General features: G+C 41.7%; 1 protein-coding gene across 5 annotated transcripts in view; it reads right to left on the reverse strand.

Moving 5' to 3' along the window:
* The window catches only part of FRMD4A (FERM domain containing 4A), a 562,831-nt gene that overhangs the window by 43,119 nt on the left and 498,122 nt on the right, over positions 1–21,590 (reverse strand). For all 5 annotated transcript variants that reach the window (XM_040343418.1, XM_040343417.1, XM_040343415.1 and 2 more), the window contains exons 12-14: positions 9,231–9,307; positions 5,318–5,456; positions 1,244–1,385 (exon numbers count right to left, since the gene is read on the reverse strand). In XM_040343418.1, the coding sequence (XP_040199352.1) occupies positions 1,244–1,385; positions 5,318–5,456; positions 9,231–9,307 (358 nt within the window). The remainder of the gene's footprint in view (positions 1–1,243; positions 1,386–5,317; positions 5,457–9,230; positions 9,308–21,590) is intronic.

The following is a 21,590-nucleotide window of genomic DNA, read 5'->3' on the forward strand; positions in this document are numbered from 1 at the left end:
ATGCATTACCTGCCATTGTGCAGCAGCTGGACAACATATGGAAGTAGTATACAGGCATACCCCACTCTTAAGTACACAATGGTGTTTATTTACTAAAGCCGGAAAGTGCAAAATAAGGCTCACTTCTGCATAGAAACGAATGAGCTTCTTACCCCAACTTGTTCAATTAAGCTTTGGTAATAAAACCTGGAAGCTCATTGGTTTCTATACAGAAGTGAGCATGATTTTGCACCTTCCAGCTTTAGTAAATAAACACCATTGTGTACTTAAAAGTGGGGTATTATTATATTATTATACAGGATTTATATAGCGCCAACAGTTTACGCAGCGCTTTACAATATAAAAGGGAGACAATATAGTACAATACAATAAAATACAAGAGGATTAAGAGGGCCCTGCTCAGAAGAGCTTACAATCTAATAGCTATGCCCAGGGGTGGACTGACAACTCATGGGGCCCCCCGGGCAATAGAAGATTATGGGGCCCCCGTGCTTACAGGTGGCCACCACTCCAGGAGGCAGTGCAGAGGCAGGGCAGCTAAAATCTCAGGATTTTCACATCAAAAGCATGTCGGTTTCAGACATATAAGGGACAGATGTAAAAAAAAAAACAGATTTTTACATACATCCCTGGTTTTATTGAGCCTGGCAACCCTAATGGGGCCCCCTAGTGGCATGAGGCCCTTGGGCAGTGCCCGAGGTCCCAATGTAGTTTTTTATCAACTTTAATTGACAGTACAAATAGCAATGTCTATACATTTGTGGCATCCATACAAATTATGTAAAGTTTAAAGAAACTTGTGAGGTTAGAAATATGGGAGCCATCGCTAGTAACTTTTATTCAAAGATGTTCCCTCCAAAGTGACATTGCGATTCTTGGTTGGCCTAGTAAACCAATGACATGGATCAAGCATAAAGGATAGAAATTACTGATTTTCCTAGGTAGTGTGCCCATCATCAAGAGGATAGCTCCAGAACAATGTTATATCATGTATTACAACCTTAAAAGCCCCACTTTAGCATACAATAGATTAAATCTAAGCATCAGAAAGTTTAACACAAAACACAATGCAAATTAAGTCAACATGTTAAAAGAGACTTGTTTTTTTAGGCATTTTACCAAGGCACCCCTGAAGAAAACTGACGTTTTCCCTGGTTAAAATAGGCTGCTCTAGAGAACCTCAGTCACCCAAATCCAAGTATAGTGCTCTTAGATACTCCTAAAACAATACTTTGAGTCTTACCTGATGACAACAGGCTACCGCTGCTTCCACTGATGATCTTCCCTTTGCTTCCCATATTGGCAAGTTTTGATGTTTTTAAAGTTCCTGTCTCTGTTAAGTCTATGGCGATCTCACTCAGGCTTCTGGCAGCATGTATTTTAGACTGTTGGTTGAGAAAGTAGAGACTAATGATTAGCTATAGTTTTTGAACATATAATAAAAGCCAAATAATTTAGCATTAGGACCCTGTTTTTTCCCCCCCATGTGTTGGTGCTAGGTTCCTCCCACAATCCCAAAACATGCTGATATAATAATTGACTTCAACCCAGGGTGTATCTAGACATCAGTTTTTGATTTCAGACGGATCTGTTTTATTTGAGGAAAATCATCCAATTTTGCAATTCAGGCTCATTGATTTCTGGGCCCGGGCCTCCCCTTCGCCTTTACTGCCCCCAACAACAAATAAATAATCTTACAAACAGATATTTGATGACTATCTGCCATTTCTTCCACTCTAGCACAAGACCCAGTTCATCTCCACCAAAACCTAGCACTTTACCTAACATCTAAAAAACAAAACCCTTAACGACTATCCAACTTGTAACCTTAACAATTAACCAAGCAGTATTGAGTTTATTCACTATTCTAGACAGAAGATAGAGATATTGCCCCAATTTCAGCGATATTTCAACCTGGATATGAATGAGCTTTAGGCACCCAAAGGCACTTATCCCCAAAGTGGTAGGGTAATTTCAGAATTGGCCCATAGATGTTGCTCCAAATTTTAAGTGTTTATTGCTTGCTATTACGGGGCCTTTTATGACCTCTTTAAAGTTGACCTATCAACACCAGTGAATAATGAATAATAGGGCACACTGTCAATTTGCTAAATTACATACCGTATCATTTTTATTTGAGAATGAAGTACCGGTACCTCGTGTTTGCCATGCACAGCCTGCTGCTTTGAGATTTAGCATACTTACATCCTAGGGATAGATGTATGGTCTCTGCCTATCAGGTGTAGCTCTATTGCATCAATTTGACTGTCCTTTATCAGACTTTATCAGTCAGATGACGTCACCAGCAAAACAGAGCTGGTTTATGTAATGAGCAAATATGGCTGCCTCCATTTACATATATACAAACTATGCATAAAAACAAGGTTTGCATATCAAAAAAATATTCAGATGACTATAGTTTCTCTTTAAGGCATGGTTATATAAAGCATTGTAGGCAGACTATTAGCTCCTTCAAGCACAGTGACTGTTATAAATCTCTTTTTTTTTTTGCAGTGCTTTGTAGCGCGAGAGGTACACCAATAAATGCAATATAAACAGAAAACAGGCAGATGTTGGTGGTATTTGTTTCAACAGCTCAGGACAAGCCTTGCTGTTTTTAATTCAAATGAAAAAAAAAAAAGGAACTGTTTTATTAGTTGCATTGATGACATCAGAGCAGCCAGTAGGCGAATTATGTGGGCATGGACAGTGTGAAGGAAGAAAAAAAAATCTACTCAGCATTTACTTTACTGAAGAAAATTAAGAAATATAGTTTGGGTTCATGAACTGACATGCTGAGCAAAGCATGAGGAAGTACAGTAACTATGAGAATGTAGCCTTGCGACACCAATGTCACAAACCGTACGCCCACACGCTATCAGTTTGATTGATAGCACAAAGATGGATCTGTCACATATTTCTAGTGCTTCTTCAAAGTAATGCCTGTAAGCAGCATTGAACACTTTGATGAAGTTTCTGGTCAGAGGCCTGTCTTCACAGTACAGACCAGCTATATGTGAAAGATATCAATCAATGAGACATTCAAACATATTGGAACCCAAAGCTGAGCTTGCTGCTAATATAACAAAGGAAACTACAGAATAATAAAAACATAGAAGAGTGATGGCAGGAAAAAAAAAAGACCAAGTGGTCCATCAAGTCTGCCCATATTTATTAAGTTTATTTATTTATTTTTTTACTTTTTTGAGCAAATATCTGTTTTTTTCCCCAAGCATGTTTGAATCCACTTTTTTTTTTGCCTTACTACCTCTGCTGCTATTGTATACAGAAACTGAACACATGCTACATAAAGTCAGTTAGGATTTATCAATTGTCACAATTTAAATGACTACAAGGGGTTTTGCTGTATAAAGGTTGAAGTCGTATTTGGAAAGCTCAGCCCTTTAACAGGGGGCGGAATCCGCTTTGCTCAAAAGGGGATCTGTCCACTTATCCCCTGCTGAGCAAAGCACAGAGGGCGGATGACAGGTCCGTGTCTGCTCAATTTATGCAGAGCGGACACGGACAGAGCCCATTCCGCTCTATGGACGGTCAGGTTGTAAACGGATTCCACTGTCCATTTTTACCTGACTGTGATCCGATCCACCTAGACAGAGGGGAACAAACCCCCCCTTGTTTTTTAGGGGACCGGATCAGATTGGAGATAGACGAGTGTAAACAGTCCGTAAACAAGTCCGTTTACACCACCTGGTTCAAAGGGGTACATGGACCATCTGATCAGAACCACCTGAAAAACTAACAGCCTGATCAGATTGTCTGTGTGAAGGAGACCTAATACACAACATTTAATTCCAATGAAAAAGCTATATTGGGATGTCTTTATTTTGCACTTTGCAACCTAATATGGATTCAACATTTATCCCAAGTTGGTGTAATGATTTTTGGACAAGCAGTGTTGGGAAGCATGTCTTTAAAGAGAAACTCCAGCCATTGTTACAAAAAAAACGTCAGGAGCTACAAATGCAAATACATACCGGTACATGACTTTGTAACCTGTTGGCACAGTAGCCAAAAGCCTTTTTAAACAAATTCTTAAGGTCGGATGTGAATAGCAAGGTGAGGCCACTTATTTGACAGTCGCAGAAGCCAACGTGTCATCTCATGTATGAGGCAGCTTGACATAACTGAGATTTTTGGTTCAAATGTCAGTTATTGCTTTTGGTAATTCTATTTGTCTATGAGAAAATGCATGGAATGTTCATTCTGGTGGTATGCATTGATGGCAATGTTTAAATACTAACATATAGTGTATGATGTCAGATGCATCATAACTATTCATCTAATTTACAAAAGCGTTGCTGTCAAATTGTTGTTATTGGAATTGTAGGGTTGATTTACTAAATGAAAACCGACTGTTCACTTTGCAAGAGAATTTTCCCTAATGCCGCGTACACACCATCACTTTATGTGATGCAAAAAAACGACATTTTCTGTGAAGTAAAAAACGACGTTTTTGAAACTTCAATTTTCAAAAACGACGTTGCCTACACACCATCGTTTTTTTACAATGCTCTAGCAAAGCGAGGTTACGTTCTCACCACTTTTTCCATTGAAGCTCGCTTCATAACTAGCTTCTGGGCATGCGCGGGTTTAAAAACGTCGTTTTAAACGTAGTTTTTGCTACACACGGTCAATTTTTGTGACACAAAAAACGACGTTTTGAAAAACTACACAAAAAATTGAAGCATGCTTTAATTTATTTTTTGTCGTTTTTCACAAGACATAAAACGACGTTTCCCCCACACACGGTCATTTTAATTGACGTTTTTAAAAACATCGTTTTTTTCATCACATACAGTGATGGTGTGTATGCGGCATTAGCTTAGGGAACATGGTTGAAATTCACTTTGAAAAGAATTCCCAATCACAAGGAAAATAAGAACACTATTTTTGGTTGCACGTGATTGGATGATGGAATTCAGCAGAGCTTCACCTCCTCTGCGAAACTAAAGAAAATTATCTTGCAAAGTGAAAAGCCTATTTGCCTTTAGTAAATCAACCCCTATGCGTTGGGTTGATACAGAAATATGCATACAGACAAGGATAGTGAAAAAGGAAATTTGATAAAAGGAAGAAATATACCAATGCCAAGATCGCCATTGTGCAGGATATGATAGGTAATAGTCATAAAATGAACTCTCACTGACTGATAAAAAATGGGAACTTCTATCTCTCAGTTGTCACATGTCTGACCTTGTGATCTTTTTTATTATTGTCTAAGGATTTAATGACTCCTAGGCTGTATCTAAAGGAAACGTAATCAGCCGGAATGTAAACCTTTTCATTAATGCCTTACCTTGCTTTGTTTTCTATCCAGATAGAATTGGTGTTGGCTAATGGCCATAGCCCAGATTGACTTTATGAGAGCGGGACACGCGTACCACGTGTGCACAGCGATCCCTCCATGACCAAATGTCCTCCTGGTAACAGATGCCCTGTATGCAGAGAAATGAGCTGTGATTTCCTTTGGACACATAACACACAGACACAAGGGCAGGAAGTATAAATCAGTTTACAACTGTGCTGAACAGAAATGGCTTACATCCTGCCATGGCCAGAGTAGGCGGATAATCTAATTGGTCACTGGTTAACCCAAATTTGTAAATATGAGACTGGGTGGATCCCTATCACGCTGTACTCAGAGAACACAGATGTACGCCAGATATTGCTCTACTTTTATACTAAATGTGAAGAACACTGATTATAGGTAATAGTAAAGTGCAATAACTACAGCAACCAGATTACTACAGCCAGGGTAGTGAAATATACATCTGCTATGGCTTATTGAACTTTACACATTGCCCCCTACTCTGTAAGATAAGCTCTGCCGCAGTAAACGCCTGGAAGCCTTTTGTTGTTTACACACGCATATCATACTTCACATGGTTTGCTCGTTGCGATAATATTGGGTGTCAGAACACATGATCAGTGTTGTGTCTATCAGCTGCCCTTGTGTTCAGTTACATTTTGTGCTCGCTAGCCTCCTGAGGTAAATATACACTATAAAATCAGGTCAGCCTTTGACAGATCATGCTGGGATTTGTACTTCCACAACAACTGGAAGGCCATGGGTTGTCCATACCTAATCTGAATCCAATCTCCAGATAAGTGTGTTGTATCACTCATTCAGGTCTGTGAACAACACGTGAACTCTACATATATACTGAACACGTTTCCCTGTCCTAACATTCCTATCATAGGTATGTTTGGTTAATTAGGCAATTGCATTCTAAGTATTCTAGTCAAACAGGAAACCTCATTAGCCATATAACTGACATACCATGGAAGCCATCATGTCATTAGGAATTGTAATTTTAAATATGGAACCTGGTATCTTAGATGGCATGGAAATGTGACAAATGTTTGCCCCCTCATCTGGGAAAAGGAAGAGATTCATGAAGGCATGGGCCTAGGGGTGAAATGAATCCAGGTGCAGGACTTGTTTGGAAGGGAAATAAAGTCTGAAACTGAACACCACAAAGTCCTTCCAGTCTTTGAATGTGTGGGACTTGACATGACTTGGGGATTACCAAAACTACCGGCAGAAGTCAGCAGAACAGGTTTCTGCAACTTGTAGGCATTGTCAGATCAAGCCTTCTTAGTAGGCTTTGTACAGTGATGACAAGGAGAGCCCCTGTTTAGCCCCACCTAACGTTACAGTAAAACACCTTTACAGCTCCTCGTTTACTATATTCACACTCAGACAATGCTTTAGTCATTTACATTAAACTGTCATGCATTTAAATCCCTGGCAAGAAAAGTGCTAAAGACTGCATAGCTTCTGTACTCTGCCTTAATGGAAAAGAAGTAACACGTACATCCCTACGATCTAGTCTGAAAAAAAAAAAAAACACTTTATGAATACATAATGCAATACGCAGCATTTGCTAGTGTTCTCTGAGATTTACTATTCATTGTAATCAATGTGCATGGATTTAGTAGGACTGTTTTATGAAAGGTTGATCCGACCAATCAGATTAGGGCCTATATAGAGCAACATGTATGCATAGTGCGTTATTTTGTAGCGTTAGGCTATAGGGTTGTCACCCATTAACATGCGTTTTCCCTTTGTGGATTGATGCATTTTGATGTGGATAGGGTTAAAGTATAACTAGAGTCAAAACTTTTCTTTTAGAATGGAGTCAGTTTTTATTGCTGTCTGAGTCCCAGTTAGGGGGATTTCCCCTCTCTGTTTGTCCTGTTTACCATTATCATTGAGAGTGAAAGTAAAAGACAATTCAACATTTTGGGGTTTTCCCAGAAAAGTAATAGATGGAAAATCTTCTAATGGGGACATTAATTCTGGTGACCTGGGAGATTCTCTTCATTTTCAGGGATTTCCTCTCACTTCCTGTTTTGTCTATGTGAAAGGAAGTGAAAGGAACTCTCCCTAATGGGACACAGGTGGCAAAAATAAACCTTACAGGGGTTATAACCTTTCCTTACTCTATCCAACATTTAAAACAAGTTTTGCCTGTAGTTCTGCTTTAAAGTATACCTAAAATCAAAGACAAAAATTGTATATCTTGCAGCTCGTCAGTCCTTAGAGGTGGTGGCTGCATTCGTTTACCTTTGTTTTTTTTTCTGTATTTTAACTTGGCGATCCTGCCAGGAACACAATTCCAGTCTTAGGCCCTGTACACACGTCCGAGGAACTCGACGGGCAAAACTCATCGTTTTGCTCGTCGAGTTCTGTGTGAAGCCGCCGAGGAACTCTGCGAGCCAACTTTCCTCATAGAACAACGAGGAAATAGAGAACATGTTCTCTATTTGGCTCGACGAGGAACTCGTCGGCTTCCTCGGCCGAAAGTGTACACACGCCGGGTTTCTCGGCAGAATTCAGCTCCGATCGAATTTCTGGCTGAATTCTGCCGAGAAACTCGGCCGTGTGTACGGGGCCTTAGGATGACAACACTCACTGAACTGTGCCTATGGAGGAACAGCTTTGTCAACCTAGAACAAGAAGTGTACTAGGGCTACAGAACAGCTTTAACTGCCATTGACCAAGACTTGTTGCCAATGCATCAAAACACATGTTATATTGACTACTATGGGCTCTAAATGTAGATGAAAATGGATGGGACATATTGTTCGAAAACGCACATGGTGCTGGGAAGAGGACAGGAATCTTTTTATCATGGGAAAGTTGGATACACGTATTATAGTGTGTTGCAGGGTATTTGTTAAAATGCAACAGTGTAAATGGACCCCTAATCTTCATTCTCTATCTGCACAGCAGAAGGATGGTATGTGGAGGAAACTGCTTTTTCTCTTTCTCTTTCTTTCTTTGCTCCAGTTTTCACAATACAAGAAGCATTGTCATGTTTCATGCCTCCTATACACGCGATCGGTTCATCTGATGAAAAGGGACCGATGGACCGTTTTCATCGGACGAACCGATCGTGTGTGGGCCCCATTGTTTCTTTTCCCATCGGTGAAAAAAAATAGAACCTGTTTAAATTTTTTCTTATGGATAAAAAAACGATAGAAAAAAACGTCCGTCTGTGGAACCCCATCGGTCAAATTTTTGTTGTGTTTTACGTCACCGCGTTGGACACGATTGGATTTTTAACCGATGGTGTGTAGGCAAGACTGATGAAAGTCAGCTTCATCGGATATCTGATGAAAAAAATCTATTTTCATCAGGCGAACCGATCGTGTGTACAGGGCATAAGTCTACAAACAGGCCCAACACACTATATTATATGCTGTAAATTCTATAACACAGGTCAGTGATTTGCAGCAACCTATATCACAGTAAAATCTAGTAATTACGCGATTCGCTTTATAAGAACAATGGTTGCTATAGGTTACTGCATTCCCTTCTTTCTTCTCAGACTGATAATTGCTTCCCAATAAACCAGAGTGACTCTTGTGCTATAAAATCTGGTTTGTCAACGGTTTGACCTATTAGGGTGGTGGTGGGGTAAGCATTACCGACTATAAATAAACTTTTACTGGAGGTGTGTGCGGGGGCAAGGGTCATACCGCTGTGCTGATCGAGTCCAAAGGATAAGGGTGATCCCTCACCCTCTGCAAAGTCACGCCACTTTGTTTGCCATACTTAACTATATCAGGGAAAGTCTTATTTCTGCAAGCACATGGGAATCTGCCACCCGGCTTTAAACATTTTTGAGAATCATATAGCATTGGGGGGGGGGGTCAGGCTGCAAACAATATCACATAGCGGAAGGGATCATGGCACTTACCTGCGAGGATCATGAACTTCAACCGAGAACTTCTTTTCTCTAAAATAAAGATTTTCCAGCTGTCTCCATTGAAAGATCTAGACAAGAGCATAGCAGGAGTTAGCTTCCATCTCCAGCACCACAACTGTTATAACAAGCATCCCAACAGATCCTTCAACATCCTTCTACACAATCTCAGTGTGTCTCACTTTTTCTGGGAAGGAAAGTAAAAGCCTGCGTTATCTGCCCTGGCCGCCTCTTCCTTTATTTGCAGATCACAAATTCCTTTTTTCCTGTAAGACTCCAGCAAGTCAGAGAAAAGAAAGCCTCTGAGCAGCAGCAGCAGCAGCAAGCAGTAGCTGTGTGTAAATGCGACTTCCTCCTTTCAGTGTGGTGGAATGGCCAGGAATTCATATTCCCCTGCCTCCTATTGGAACAGCCACTTCCTGCCCACTAATGTGTAATAGTCCCTGACAAGCACTATAGCTTCGAAGAAAAAAATCAGGAGAGGGCGGGGGCCGAGGGCTGACCTTAATTCAAGGCAAGGCAACATGAGATAACAATGTGAGCCTGTGAAAGCCCCTCTAAATAGTCAGACTTTCTACCTTTTCTCAAGGCAGTCGCTGCAAACAGGCACATTCACTTTACTTCCCAGAAAGTTTGATGGGTGTAGAAAACACGACCTGTACGTAAATCTGAACAATATATTTCTCTTTGCTCTGTTTGGTCTGTTAGAGCATAGGTAAAGAGAAAAAAATACTAATATTGCAGCTTACCGATTCTAAAGCCTTACGCACGATCGGATTTTCCGACAGGCTGTTGGCGGAAAATCCGACCGTTTGTAGGCTCCATCGGGCAATTGTTGTCGGATTTTCCGAGGACAAATGTTGGATGCTTTAAAAATTTACTCCAATTTACACTGTTGAACACAAAGTATGACTAAGAAACTGTTGTATTGTTATGACTCTTATTTGTGCTTTATTGTGTATCTTTGAAAAATACAATAAAAAACATTTGAAGGAAAAAAAATAATTTACGCCAACAATTGTGTGTTGTCGGATTTTCCGATTTGTGTGTACACTAGTCCGTACAAACACGCATGCTCGGAAGCGATGCTCACCAAACACAACATTAGCGGAAGGTGACCAAAGGGTGGCGCTAAAGAGCTGAAAAAACACGTCGTTTTGTGTTTGTTGTCTGACATTTGTGTGCCAAGACAAATTTCTGGCCAACGCCCTTTGGACAAAAGTCCTACGCTTTGTCTGCAGATGTGTCTCAGGCCCCGTACACACGACCGAGTTTCTCGGCAGAATTCAGCCAGAAACTCGATCGGAGCCGTATTCTGCCGAGAAACCCGGTCATGTGTACACTTTCGGCCGAGGAAACCGACAAGGATCTCGTCGGGCCAAATAGAGAACATGTTCTCTATTTCCTCGTTAGTCAATGGGGAAAGTTGGCTCGCCGAGATCCTCGGCGGCTTCACAAGGAACTCGACGAGCAAAACAATGTGTTTTGCTCGTCGAGTTTCTCGGCCGTGTGTACGGGGCCTTAGATGTGTTGGCTGCATTCGTTTTCGGTTTTTAGTTTTATTTCCCTTTATTTTCACCTGGTGTTCTATCCAGTAAAGTACTCTTTCATACGAACGTTGGAAATAGGAGTTTGGGTCACGTTTTTACTGCTTCCTGACTGCCTATCGATGCCACTCAAAACTGTTAAATAAAGTGTTACCAAACCCAGGACCCTGTATTCACTATATCTGGTCTCCCACAGTACACAGAAATGGAAATTGAATTATTTTAGTAAATACAAATTGCTAAATACCTTTTCCCATCAGGAGTAACCATAGCTACCAACTGTCCCTGATTTGGAGCAATGTCCCTCTGTCCCTCATTCCTCCTCATTTGTCCCTCATGTTGGTCTGATCTATATAGATGTATATAAATAAAATGCACTTTCTATCAAAAAGTGTTTCCCAGTGCTAAACATGTCATCTGATCTCTAAATTGCTGCATTTGTTAATTCCAAAAAGCCAATGTAAAGGAATAGTAGTGGTAAAAAAAGCACTTGTGGGTTTAACAAATCTTGGTTTTTGTACAATACTCCTTTAAGGGGGCGTGGCAAGGGGTGTGTCCTATGCCTGCATACTTTTGCTGATAGGTGTCCCTCATTCCCATCTCATAAAGTTGGGAGGTATGTATAACAATCTTATGACTTCTGTTAGTGTCTGGCTGAGCCCTGGTTAAAGCTTGTAGGAAGAGTGACTGACCTATGAGGCTGCATGACTACTGACCCTTTGTCTGGACAGTGCTGATTGGCCCTGCACCAATCACATGCACCCTCCCCAAAAAAAACAAAAAAACCTCTCTAGCAAACACACAACTGAGCATGTGCAGAATGCCTTCAAGGCTCTGTTCTATCAGCATGGTTCTTGGCACCCTTCCATGCCCCACCAGTGAGCCCTCCAGATGAAGTTAACCCCTCTATGTCTGTTAGCTTGAAGTGGTATAGTTGGCTTTTTATTTATCATTATTGTTTTTTATGACATTGGGGGTTATTTACGAAAGGCAAATCCACTTTGAACTACAAGTGCAAACTACAAGTGCAAAGTGCACTTGAAATTGCACTGAAAGTGCACTTGGAAGTGCAGTCGCTGTAAATCTGAGGGGTAGATCTGAAATAGGGGGAAGCTCTGTTGATTTTATCATCCAATCATGTGCAAGCTAAAATGCTGTTTTTTTTATTTTCCTTGCATTTCTCCTCGGATCGACAGCGACTGCACTTCCAAATGCACTTTTCACTTGTAGTTTGCCCTTGTAGTGCAACTTGGATTTTCTTTTAGAAAATATCCCCCTTTGTCTATTCGATTTGTTTATTCCTTATCTTATCATACATTATTGTTTGGATTCAGTCCATAGAGCGCTGCTTATCAATTTTTTTTTTTTTTTTTTTTTTAATCAATGCCACATTTTCCCAATGTTTAAGCAGCTGCACTGGTTTCTGATCCATCATTCACAGGAGTTGGATTGTCACATCACACCAAAGGACCCAATGGTTTGGTTGCACTTCAGGTTTTATGTGGGTTTTTTTTCTGTGTGTTTTTCTTCTGTTCTATCAGCAGATGGATCGGGGACAGTAAAAAAAGGGGAGGATGAATGAATGAATGAATGACTTGTATAGCGCAACGCATGCGAACTGAATCGCCTCTGGGCGCTTTTTCCAACCAGTATCTGCTTGGCTGGTGCGGTCATTTTTACCCCGTAGGATCATGACACGCTAGGGACACACAGTCATACACACATATATACATATATACTGGGCCAATTTGGACGAGATCCAATTTACCTACCAGCATGTCTTTGGAGTGTGGGAGGAAACCGGAGTACCCGGAGGAAACCCACGCAGACACAGGGAGAACATGCAGACTCCAGGCAGATGGTGTCGTGGTTGGGATTCGAACCAGCGAACCTTTTGCTGCTAGGCGAAAGTGCTATTCACTGCACCACTGTGCTGCCACAGGATCAGAGAAGACAGATTTAAACAGCTTTTTTTACACAATGAAGGATTAACCCCTTAGGCTCCAGAGTGAGTATAACAAGCATGCTTTACTGCGTATACAGACTGATTTTGCTATTGTGGGTTTAGTAATACTTTAAGAAAACGAATAGAGGTGTCATAGGTGTGCGCAGCCTATTGCATTAGGGTGTGCACCCCAAAGCTCAATCACATATGCATGTGTATGCATGTGTATATATACTAACAGTGTCAATAGACCAATGGATGGTGTCAGTAGGGCAGAGATTGGTGTCAGTAGGGCAGTGGACTGTGTCAGTAGTTTTAATTTTTATTATTTAGTTTTTTATTATTTTTTACAATTTAGTTTTTTTATTATTTTTTTACAACTTTTTTAGGAGATCCGTTAAGGGGCTTTGCTAAAATATCAGGCATATGAACATGGGGAATCTTTCCCACATGGGGTGATTAGGGTGTGCCCAGGCACACCCGGCACACCCTGTGCACGCGCTTATGAGGGGTGTACACATTGCAGCATTAGCTTTGCGTCACTACGAGACAAGAATAAAACAGCCTGAAGAGTTGTACAACCACTTCAATTTACTTCTATTACAATGTGGCGCAAATGCACTGCAAACACACCTACGGCGTTCACAGCACTAATATATACTGTAGCTGTTTATCCAGATAGAAATCTGTTCAGCTGATAACTTTCTTTACTATGTTCTTCTGGACTGTTATCAATTAGCATTGTTTCCTGCCATCTCCACAAAATACAAAACACCTCCCTCTGTCCTGGAGCAGAGAGGGTGGTGTTATGTAGTCCTAATAATTGGAGAAAAATCCGCGCATGCTCAGAATCAAGTCGACGCATGCTCGGAAGCATTGAACTTTATTTTTCTCAGCACGTCGTAGTGTTTAACGTCACTGCATTTTGGACAGTCGGAATTTAGTCTGATAGTGTGTATGCAAGTCTGATGAAAGTCAGCTTCATCGGATTTTAGACCATCGGAATTCCGATCGTGTGTACAGGGCTTTAGTCTCGATGTTACCCTAGGAGGACAGGAAGTATGTTAATGGTTCAGTAAGCAGCAATATTATGTTTGTTCCTGAGGTGAAATATGCTTTGAAGCTCAGTTCACACCTGTGTGGGTGGTGTCGCTGCGAGACCTGCACAAATTCCAGCAGCTGACCACCTGCCCAGTGAAACGCGGGATACATGGGCGGGTGCCATTTATCCACCTGCACTGGAAATCGCATCCGCACTGGGAACCACACTGCATTTGTGGTTCCCGTGCAGTCTGCGATTTCCAAAATAGTGCAGGGACTTCTTTCCTGCATTTCATGGGGCAAATTAATGAGCTGTCGTGCTCCAACAAATGTGGGCTGCACGAGTGTGAACCTAGCCTTAAGAAAAACTGCACCTGAGCAGCACAAACCAAAAACAACATTTAATACATTTTTAATATTCAAAGCAAACTCCCCCATCCATTCATGTCTCCATGATTTATTTTGGTGAGAAATCACATCGAAAAACACCCCCTAGAATTTCTGACAGTGGCCATCTTGAGTAAGGGAAGACAATTTTACGTCCTGGAACCCATCTGCCTTAAGCTCAGGCATGCCCCTCCCCCCCTGAAGACTCCTTAAATGTATGACATCATTTTGCCTTGGCATGGAAAAGGAAGTAACAGAAGAAATATAATTTTTTCTTAAAGCAGAGTTCTGCCCGAAAAAAATAAAAGTCAGCAGCTACAAAATACTGTAGCTGCTGACTTTTTTTTTTTTAACAATAGAGTAGCTGCTGACTTTTAATATATGGACACTTACCTGTCCAGGCGCCCGCAATGTCCTCCTCACCCAAAGCTGACCCGTCCTTCAACTTCCAGGTGGAGGCGCCGCTCTTCAGTAAGGGAATCAGTTAGTGAAACCTTGCGGCTTCACAGCCTGGTTCCCTACTGCGCATGCGCGAGTCATGCCGCACGTCCTGACTGGTCCATGCTGTCTGTGTGTCTCTTAGAAGACAGCAGGGGGGGGGCTGGAGGAGGGCCCAGACATGGCGTAGACCGCCTTAGATTCTGCGGTGATCTATCGCCGATCTATCGCTGGAATTGGAAGCAAATCCCCGAATTAGCCCAGGTTCACACTGGGCTGCGGGAGTAAAGCCGTGCGAGTTCAGCTGAACTCGCACGATTTCACTCCCGCTTGTCAGTCCCGATTTCCGCCGCGATTTCAGAGACATCTGTGCAGGTTTCTGCACAGATGTCAATGTAAATCGCGGCCGGAAAACGCAAAAAGTAGTACAGGTACTACTTTTTAAAATCGGTGCAGTGCCTCAGATGCGGCGTCGCACCAATTAGGACGGTACCATTGCCAACAATTGCCGGAAAATGCCACCGATTTGAGATGCGATTTGACATCTCAAATCACATCTCAAATCGTACCAGTGTGAACCAGGCCTTAGACAGATATCTGCTCCCCCCTGAAAGGTGCCAAATATGAAATCAAAAGGGGGGGGGGGGGCGGATAAGCGGAAGTTCCATTTTTAGGTGAAACTCTGCTTTAAAACAAGTACATATGATATACTTTCCTATCTATTTACTAATATTAGCAGCATAAGCATTACAAATAGTAAATGTTGATTGAGAGAGACATTCTGCTTAAAGTATGGCATCTATTTAAGTTTGCACATTCCTGATCTGCATCTCATGAAAGATGGATTGCCGTTACTTATGATAGCCCACCATGGTCCATTTTCTCGAGGGACAGTCCCTTTTTAGGATTTAAACCGCTCTGTCCCATCCTAAGCCCCATTCACACTTTAAGTGGAACTTCACCAAAAAAAAAGTGTCCCCTCCGCTATTATTAGTGGAAGTTTATTTATTTAGTGGGTACCTATTTCTGACAGGTACCCACTCCACTTCCACTTGGGTCACCTGGGAGATCTGAGCAGAAGTTTGCTTTTTTTTAATACTGTGTAACCCAAAAGGCAATTTTCTGGCTTTTGGCTACATTACACACACTAGCTTTAGCAGAAGATACAATTGTGTTTTTTATTTTTATTAAATGTTACTTTGTCAGAAGTTGTTATGTCTTTTTAATATGTAACAAACAACGGATATAAACAATGCAAGTCACAACAATCAGTTACAATTGTAATTGGGTTGTATGTTTCTTTACAAAGCAGCAAAACACTACAGATGACCTAAACTAAGTGAAGTCTAAAAGTACAGAGTTCTGCAATCTGGGTATATGTATTAAACACCAGGCTACCTGAAAGTTTTCCAGATCTTTGTATGTATGGCCATAATTACTATTTTAACAGTACTACACACATATATATATAGAGAGAGAGAGTCCTTTTATTAAAATTTTGTTTTGGACGGGGGGACTGAAGATCCTCTTAAAGTCCATCTCTATGGAAAAACCAAAATCCTCCCTAGCAGTGGGGGTGCCACTGCACTTCATTAAATGTTATTTTTTGTCTTTATACCAGATGAAGCAGATTTATTTAACTGACCCCTGGCAGATGGCACTTTTTTTCCCCCCTTGTGGACTGCCCCTTGGCATACTTGCATACAATGCAACAGCTAAGGTCCCTGCATTGTACTTCAGAGGACCTGCTGGAGCATTGGGGAGAAGAGGCTGCAGGCATCGGCCTTACAGCCTGGAGGGAGCAGACAATTAGGGAAGAAAAACTGCTTTTTCCAGTACCCTGACCTAAACAAGCATTTAACCCCCTGTAGTGTGAAAGCAGCCTCACTGCAAGGGAGGATTTTTGTTTCCCCGGAGTTCAGCTCTAACAAACATAAACATATAGGGCCAGATCCACAAAGAACTGCCTATCTTTAGGCAGGCGTAGCGTATCTCAGATACACTACGCCGCCGTAACTTAGAGCGGAGGTTCCTTATCCAGAAAGAATTTGCGTCGTAAGTTACGTTACGTTACGTTAAGCTTTAACTAAATGTAGGCTTTAATCCTAGTATGTGGCATAGAGAAACTATAACTATGAATATTATGGTGGGAAAGAACAAAATGAATCAAAAAGCCCTCCAGTTGAACCAGTGCATATCACAGCAGAGCCTTCTTAGAGCAGAAAGTATTCATGTCTCATTCCATCACATACCTGGTATGTTTAATACATATACGAGGTGTGCATAAAAAGTTTGGTGAATGGTCCGATATCTCAACAGCAACATGGGCCAGGTGCATGCACATGCACATGGCTATCCAAAGACACGTCACCTAGTGGGGAGTACATGTGACCGTCAGGGTAAACCCGCAGCGGGCAGTTGAACGTAGTCAGTGTTAGGCCTCGTACACACAATAGGTTAACCAGAGGACAACAGTCTGATGGACCGTTTTCATCGGTCAAAACCGATCGTGTGTGGCCCCATAGGTTATTTAACCATCGGTTAAAAAAAAGCCAACTTGCTTTAAGTGTTTTCTGATACCATTCACCATACTTTTTAGACACACCTCATCTACACTTTTTCATGACACCGATTTTGTCTATGTATTCTGAATGTTTAGAGAAGTAGCACGATACTGTTTATGTTTCTCTCCAGATTGTGCACATAGACCTAGATGGACATAAACAGATGGGCAGTGTTTGTGCGAACACAGAATTGTTACTGCGGTAAATATCTCTCAATCTTTTCCTGTTATTGTCTGAGCAGAAGATGGAGAAACCCGAGGCAATGGATACGCTTTGCAGAGGAAGATGGTCAGTCTTTTTCCTGTTTAGTCAACATGTTTAATGAATAAAATGGAAAAGCCAAAGATACTTTGACTATGAGACAAAAGGTGAAAGATACCTTTACTAAATCCACAATGGTCTTTGTTTACTAAGCATGACTATCCTAGGATCATTCGTTTTACTAACATTACATATACTCTCTATAATGATATGTTGTTTTGCTTATAACGAAGGTGCCAATGCCTATATAAAGCATAGTAATGGCTACAATGGCATCATATGATAAACTGTGTCCACGATGCTGTATTTTATCTGCATATTGTACCATGCCAGTATAGTGCCGAGCACGTCAGAAAGGATAACTGACTTACATACTAAAACAATGAATCACAACAATGAAACTGGTCACTTTTTTTTGTCTATTTTGACAAGGATATTGATATCTTAACAACTGCAATTATGACAGCCGTGACGGACTACATATAATAATGCCTTAATCCGTATTAAACCAAAAACTGTAATACTGTATATTGCAGCTTAATAAATCATTAGATGTAGTGGCTGCATTCGTTTTCCTTTTTTATTTTGTTTCACCTAGTGATCTGGCCAATAACACACCTCCTGCATTAGAGCGCCCCCACTCTGGATGAATGAGAACAGGGGCACCTTTGAAAAAGCAGCATTGTCAGTCTGGGGGGAGGGGAGTGTTAAGACTAGTCCACACTAATAGTTTTTTTTTCCGTTGAACGAAGTCCAATGTTAGTACAGCGATCTCCCTCGCTGAGCTGTTGTCCTAACAAGGGGACAACCCCCACCAAAACTCTCTGGTCAGTGCTCTCAGCCATTGGGAGCCGGTCGGCTGCTGGTTTTCCAGCATGCTCATCTGACAGAAGGCGGCTTCTGTTGGTAGGGCTGCTGTTAGAAAACACGGGGCCCCATACAGTCTACCTGACAGGGCCCCCCTTCCTCGCCGGAAGTGACTGAGGACATTTATAAGTCCATAAACCATAAACAACAACAAAAGGTGCTACTACCCCAGATAGATTTATCAGTCCCTTTTATTGCAGCCTCAGCAGCACAGATTAATGAATAGAAAACACAGTTCAGTATGCTTCAGTGATGAATGGACACAGGAGTGATTGGTACCAATCACTCACTGTGTTCTTTCAGGAAAGGAAGGGGCCAGTAAATTATTACCGTCACCTTTCCTCACTCTCTATCCTGAAACATCTCCCTTTGTGCCCACAGTAGCTGCCGGCCGGAGAGGAGAGAAGAGAAGCTGGAAGTGCTGTGGGGGAAAGGGGTGAACAGGGGCCCAGACAGCAGATGGAAGGAGCGCATGTGCTAGGACCAATCCCCCTGCAGTGCAGCCGGAGGTATAAAGAGGAAAAGCGTCTGGCAGCCCTGCATGGGGAGACAGAAGGGCACTGGTGGCTGCAATAAGTCTGAACTGATGGTACCCGGGCCCTGTACAGAAGAGCTGGCTGTACTGCTTTATAAGTGACACTGTCTGTTAGACCGGCTGACATACACAGGGGTTGAATGTCGGATAGATTATATTGAACCGGCTGATGTCTCTCAACATTCGGGCAGTGTGTACTAGGTATTAGATGTACTATTAGATTTAACTACTTGCCGACCAGCCACCGCAGTTATACGGCGGCAGGTCGGCTCGGCTGCGCGAGATCACGTAGCTATACGTCATCTTGCGTTTCAGCCAATAGGGGCGTGCGCCCCTGGTGCCGACGTGCGTGCCCAGCGGGCGCGATCGCCGCCGGGAACTTGCGATCGCTCGTTACAGAGTGAGAACCGGGAGCTGTGTGTGTAAACACACAGCTCCCGGTCCTGTCAGGGGGAGAAATGACAGACCGTCTGTTCATATAATGTATGAACAGCGATCAGTCATTTCCCCAAGTCAGTCACACCCCCACTTCAGTTAGAACACACTCAGGGAACATAATTAACCACTTCCTCGCCCCCTAGTGTTAACCCCTTCCCTGCCAGTGGCATTTTTATAGTAATCAATGCATTTTTATAGCACTGATCGCTATAAAAATGCCAATGGTCCCAAAAATTTGTCAAAAGTGTCCAAAGTGTCCGCCATAAGGTCACAGTACCGATAAAAATCGCTGATCGCCGCCATTACTAGTAAAAAAAAATATTAATAAAAATGCCATAAAACTATCCCCTATTTTGTAAACGCTATAACTTTTGCGCAAACCAATAAAACGCTTATTGCGATTTTTTTTGCGAGAAATATATAGAAGAATACGTATCGGCCTAAACTGAGGAAAAAAAAAAATTTTATATATATTTTTGGGGATATTTATTAAGGCAAAATGTAAAAAATATAATTTTTTTTTCAAAATTGTCGCTCTATTTTTGTTTATAGCGCAAAAAATAAAAAACGCAGAGGTGATCAAATACCACCAAAAGAAAGCTCTATTTGTGGGAAAAAAAGGACGCCAATTTTGTTTGGGAGCCACGTCGCACGACCGCGGAATTGTCAGTTAAAGCGACGCAGTGCCGAATCACAAAAAGGGGCCCGGTCATTGACCAGCAATATGGTCCGGGGCTGAAGTGGTTAAAATACACTAACAAATTGAAGCCAAACTCCAACTAACACTCTATAAGCAGTTGCAGCAAATATTGTTTTCTTTTTCTTTTGGGGGGTGGGGAGAGGATACATAAATAAAAGCTGATAATTGTAAGCATCCCTGTCAGTGTTAAATGGTTTCTCTCATCCCGGTATCTGCTACATCTGGAAGAGAGCTTGTTCTCTTGAAAAAAAAAAAAAGACTTACTTAGCAGGTAAGAAAAAAAAAAGAAAGCCAAAAAAATAAAATGAATGCAGCCATCACATAGAAGAATTGGTAAGCTGCAATACAATAAATGTTTGATTTTGGGTTTATTATTGGTTTAAAGAAAACACCTATGTGATTCGTAAATTGGTCATCCATATAATCATTAGGGCTGTCTAAGGTGCCAATTATTTCGTAGATGTAAGCAAAAACGGAGCTCCATGGTTGAAACAATGAAACATTTCTGCTAATTTGATTATGAATGTGACCCCTCTACAGACAATGGTTTACTAACAACTTCACAGAATCGGTAAACCAAATACCATATATCAGTTTGTTTATTCCACCACTAATGATTGTTTCTCTAACTGTTTCCTAGCAATTATCATTTTATTCTTCAAATTTCTGTCAAACCAAACAAAAAATTGAGCTATCCGTAGACAGCCTAATAATGGTCATACACATGGTAGTTTTCAAGCTATTTTGACAAGCTTTAATCACATGAAGATCAAATAGATTTAAGTGTGGGCATAGCCTAGACTTTTTTTTAAAGTTGTGGACAATGGCCTCGTACACACGGGCATGAATCTTGTTCCGCCCAGTATACACACAGACCTTTCAAAAGAACCGCAGTTCTCTTGAAAGGCAAGAACGCGGTGACGTCATCGCGTACAACGAGCATGCGCTCGTCACATTCGATGCCGTCGCCGCCATCGTGCTTCACCCTACCTATGCTGTGGAAGCTACCGCGCATGCGTCAAAGTCATTTCGAGCATGTGCAGGTTTTCACCCCCCCCAATCTCCTTGTGGCGCTCCTCCACCTCACATGATACCACAGTGCCCAGTGCAGCCAGCCCTCCTGCCCACCCCTTGTCCCAGCCCTGTATGTTTAGGTTTATATGCACACATAAAGAATCATACAAATCTTATGCAGACACAGTCCCACCCCAACCTTGATTCTGCCAGGCTGTAGAGGTTGTCACCTTGCCATGGTGTTTTATAAGGTTGCAATATTGTGGTACATGTCTGATTACCTTTTCCACATAAAACTAGAATGTCGTAGCCTGGTTTACTCTATTCACTGCATTCCAGTTCTGAGAAAGCATGACAAAGGGAGACAGACGTGTAGGATTCTGGAAGGAATTCCAACTCTTTCAATCACTAGATCAGCAGCATGACTTTTACAATAGGCATGAAGTTAGACTCGGTGTTCTTGAAATGCCACATAGATCACAATACAAAAAAGCTGCATGCGCCCTTACGCCAGTTTGTTGTTTGTCTTTCACTTTGAAAATATGGGTTACATTTTGGCGTAGCTTGTAACACTTTGTAATGTGAAACTTTTAAAATTAAAGCTCCATGCATCAAAA

The sequence above is a fragment of the Rana temporaria genome, chromosome 3 (genome assembly GCF_905171775.1).
Source record: "Rana temporaria chromosome 3, aRanTem1.1, whole genome shotgun sequence".
Taxonomy (NCBI): Eukaryota; Metazoa; Chordata; class Amphibia; order Anura; family Ranidae; genus Rana; species Rana temporaria.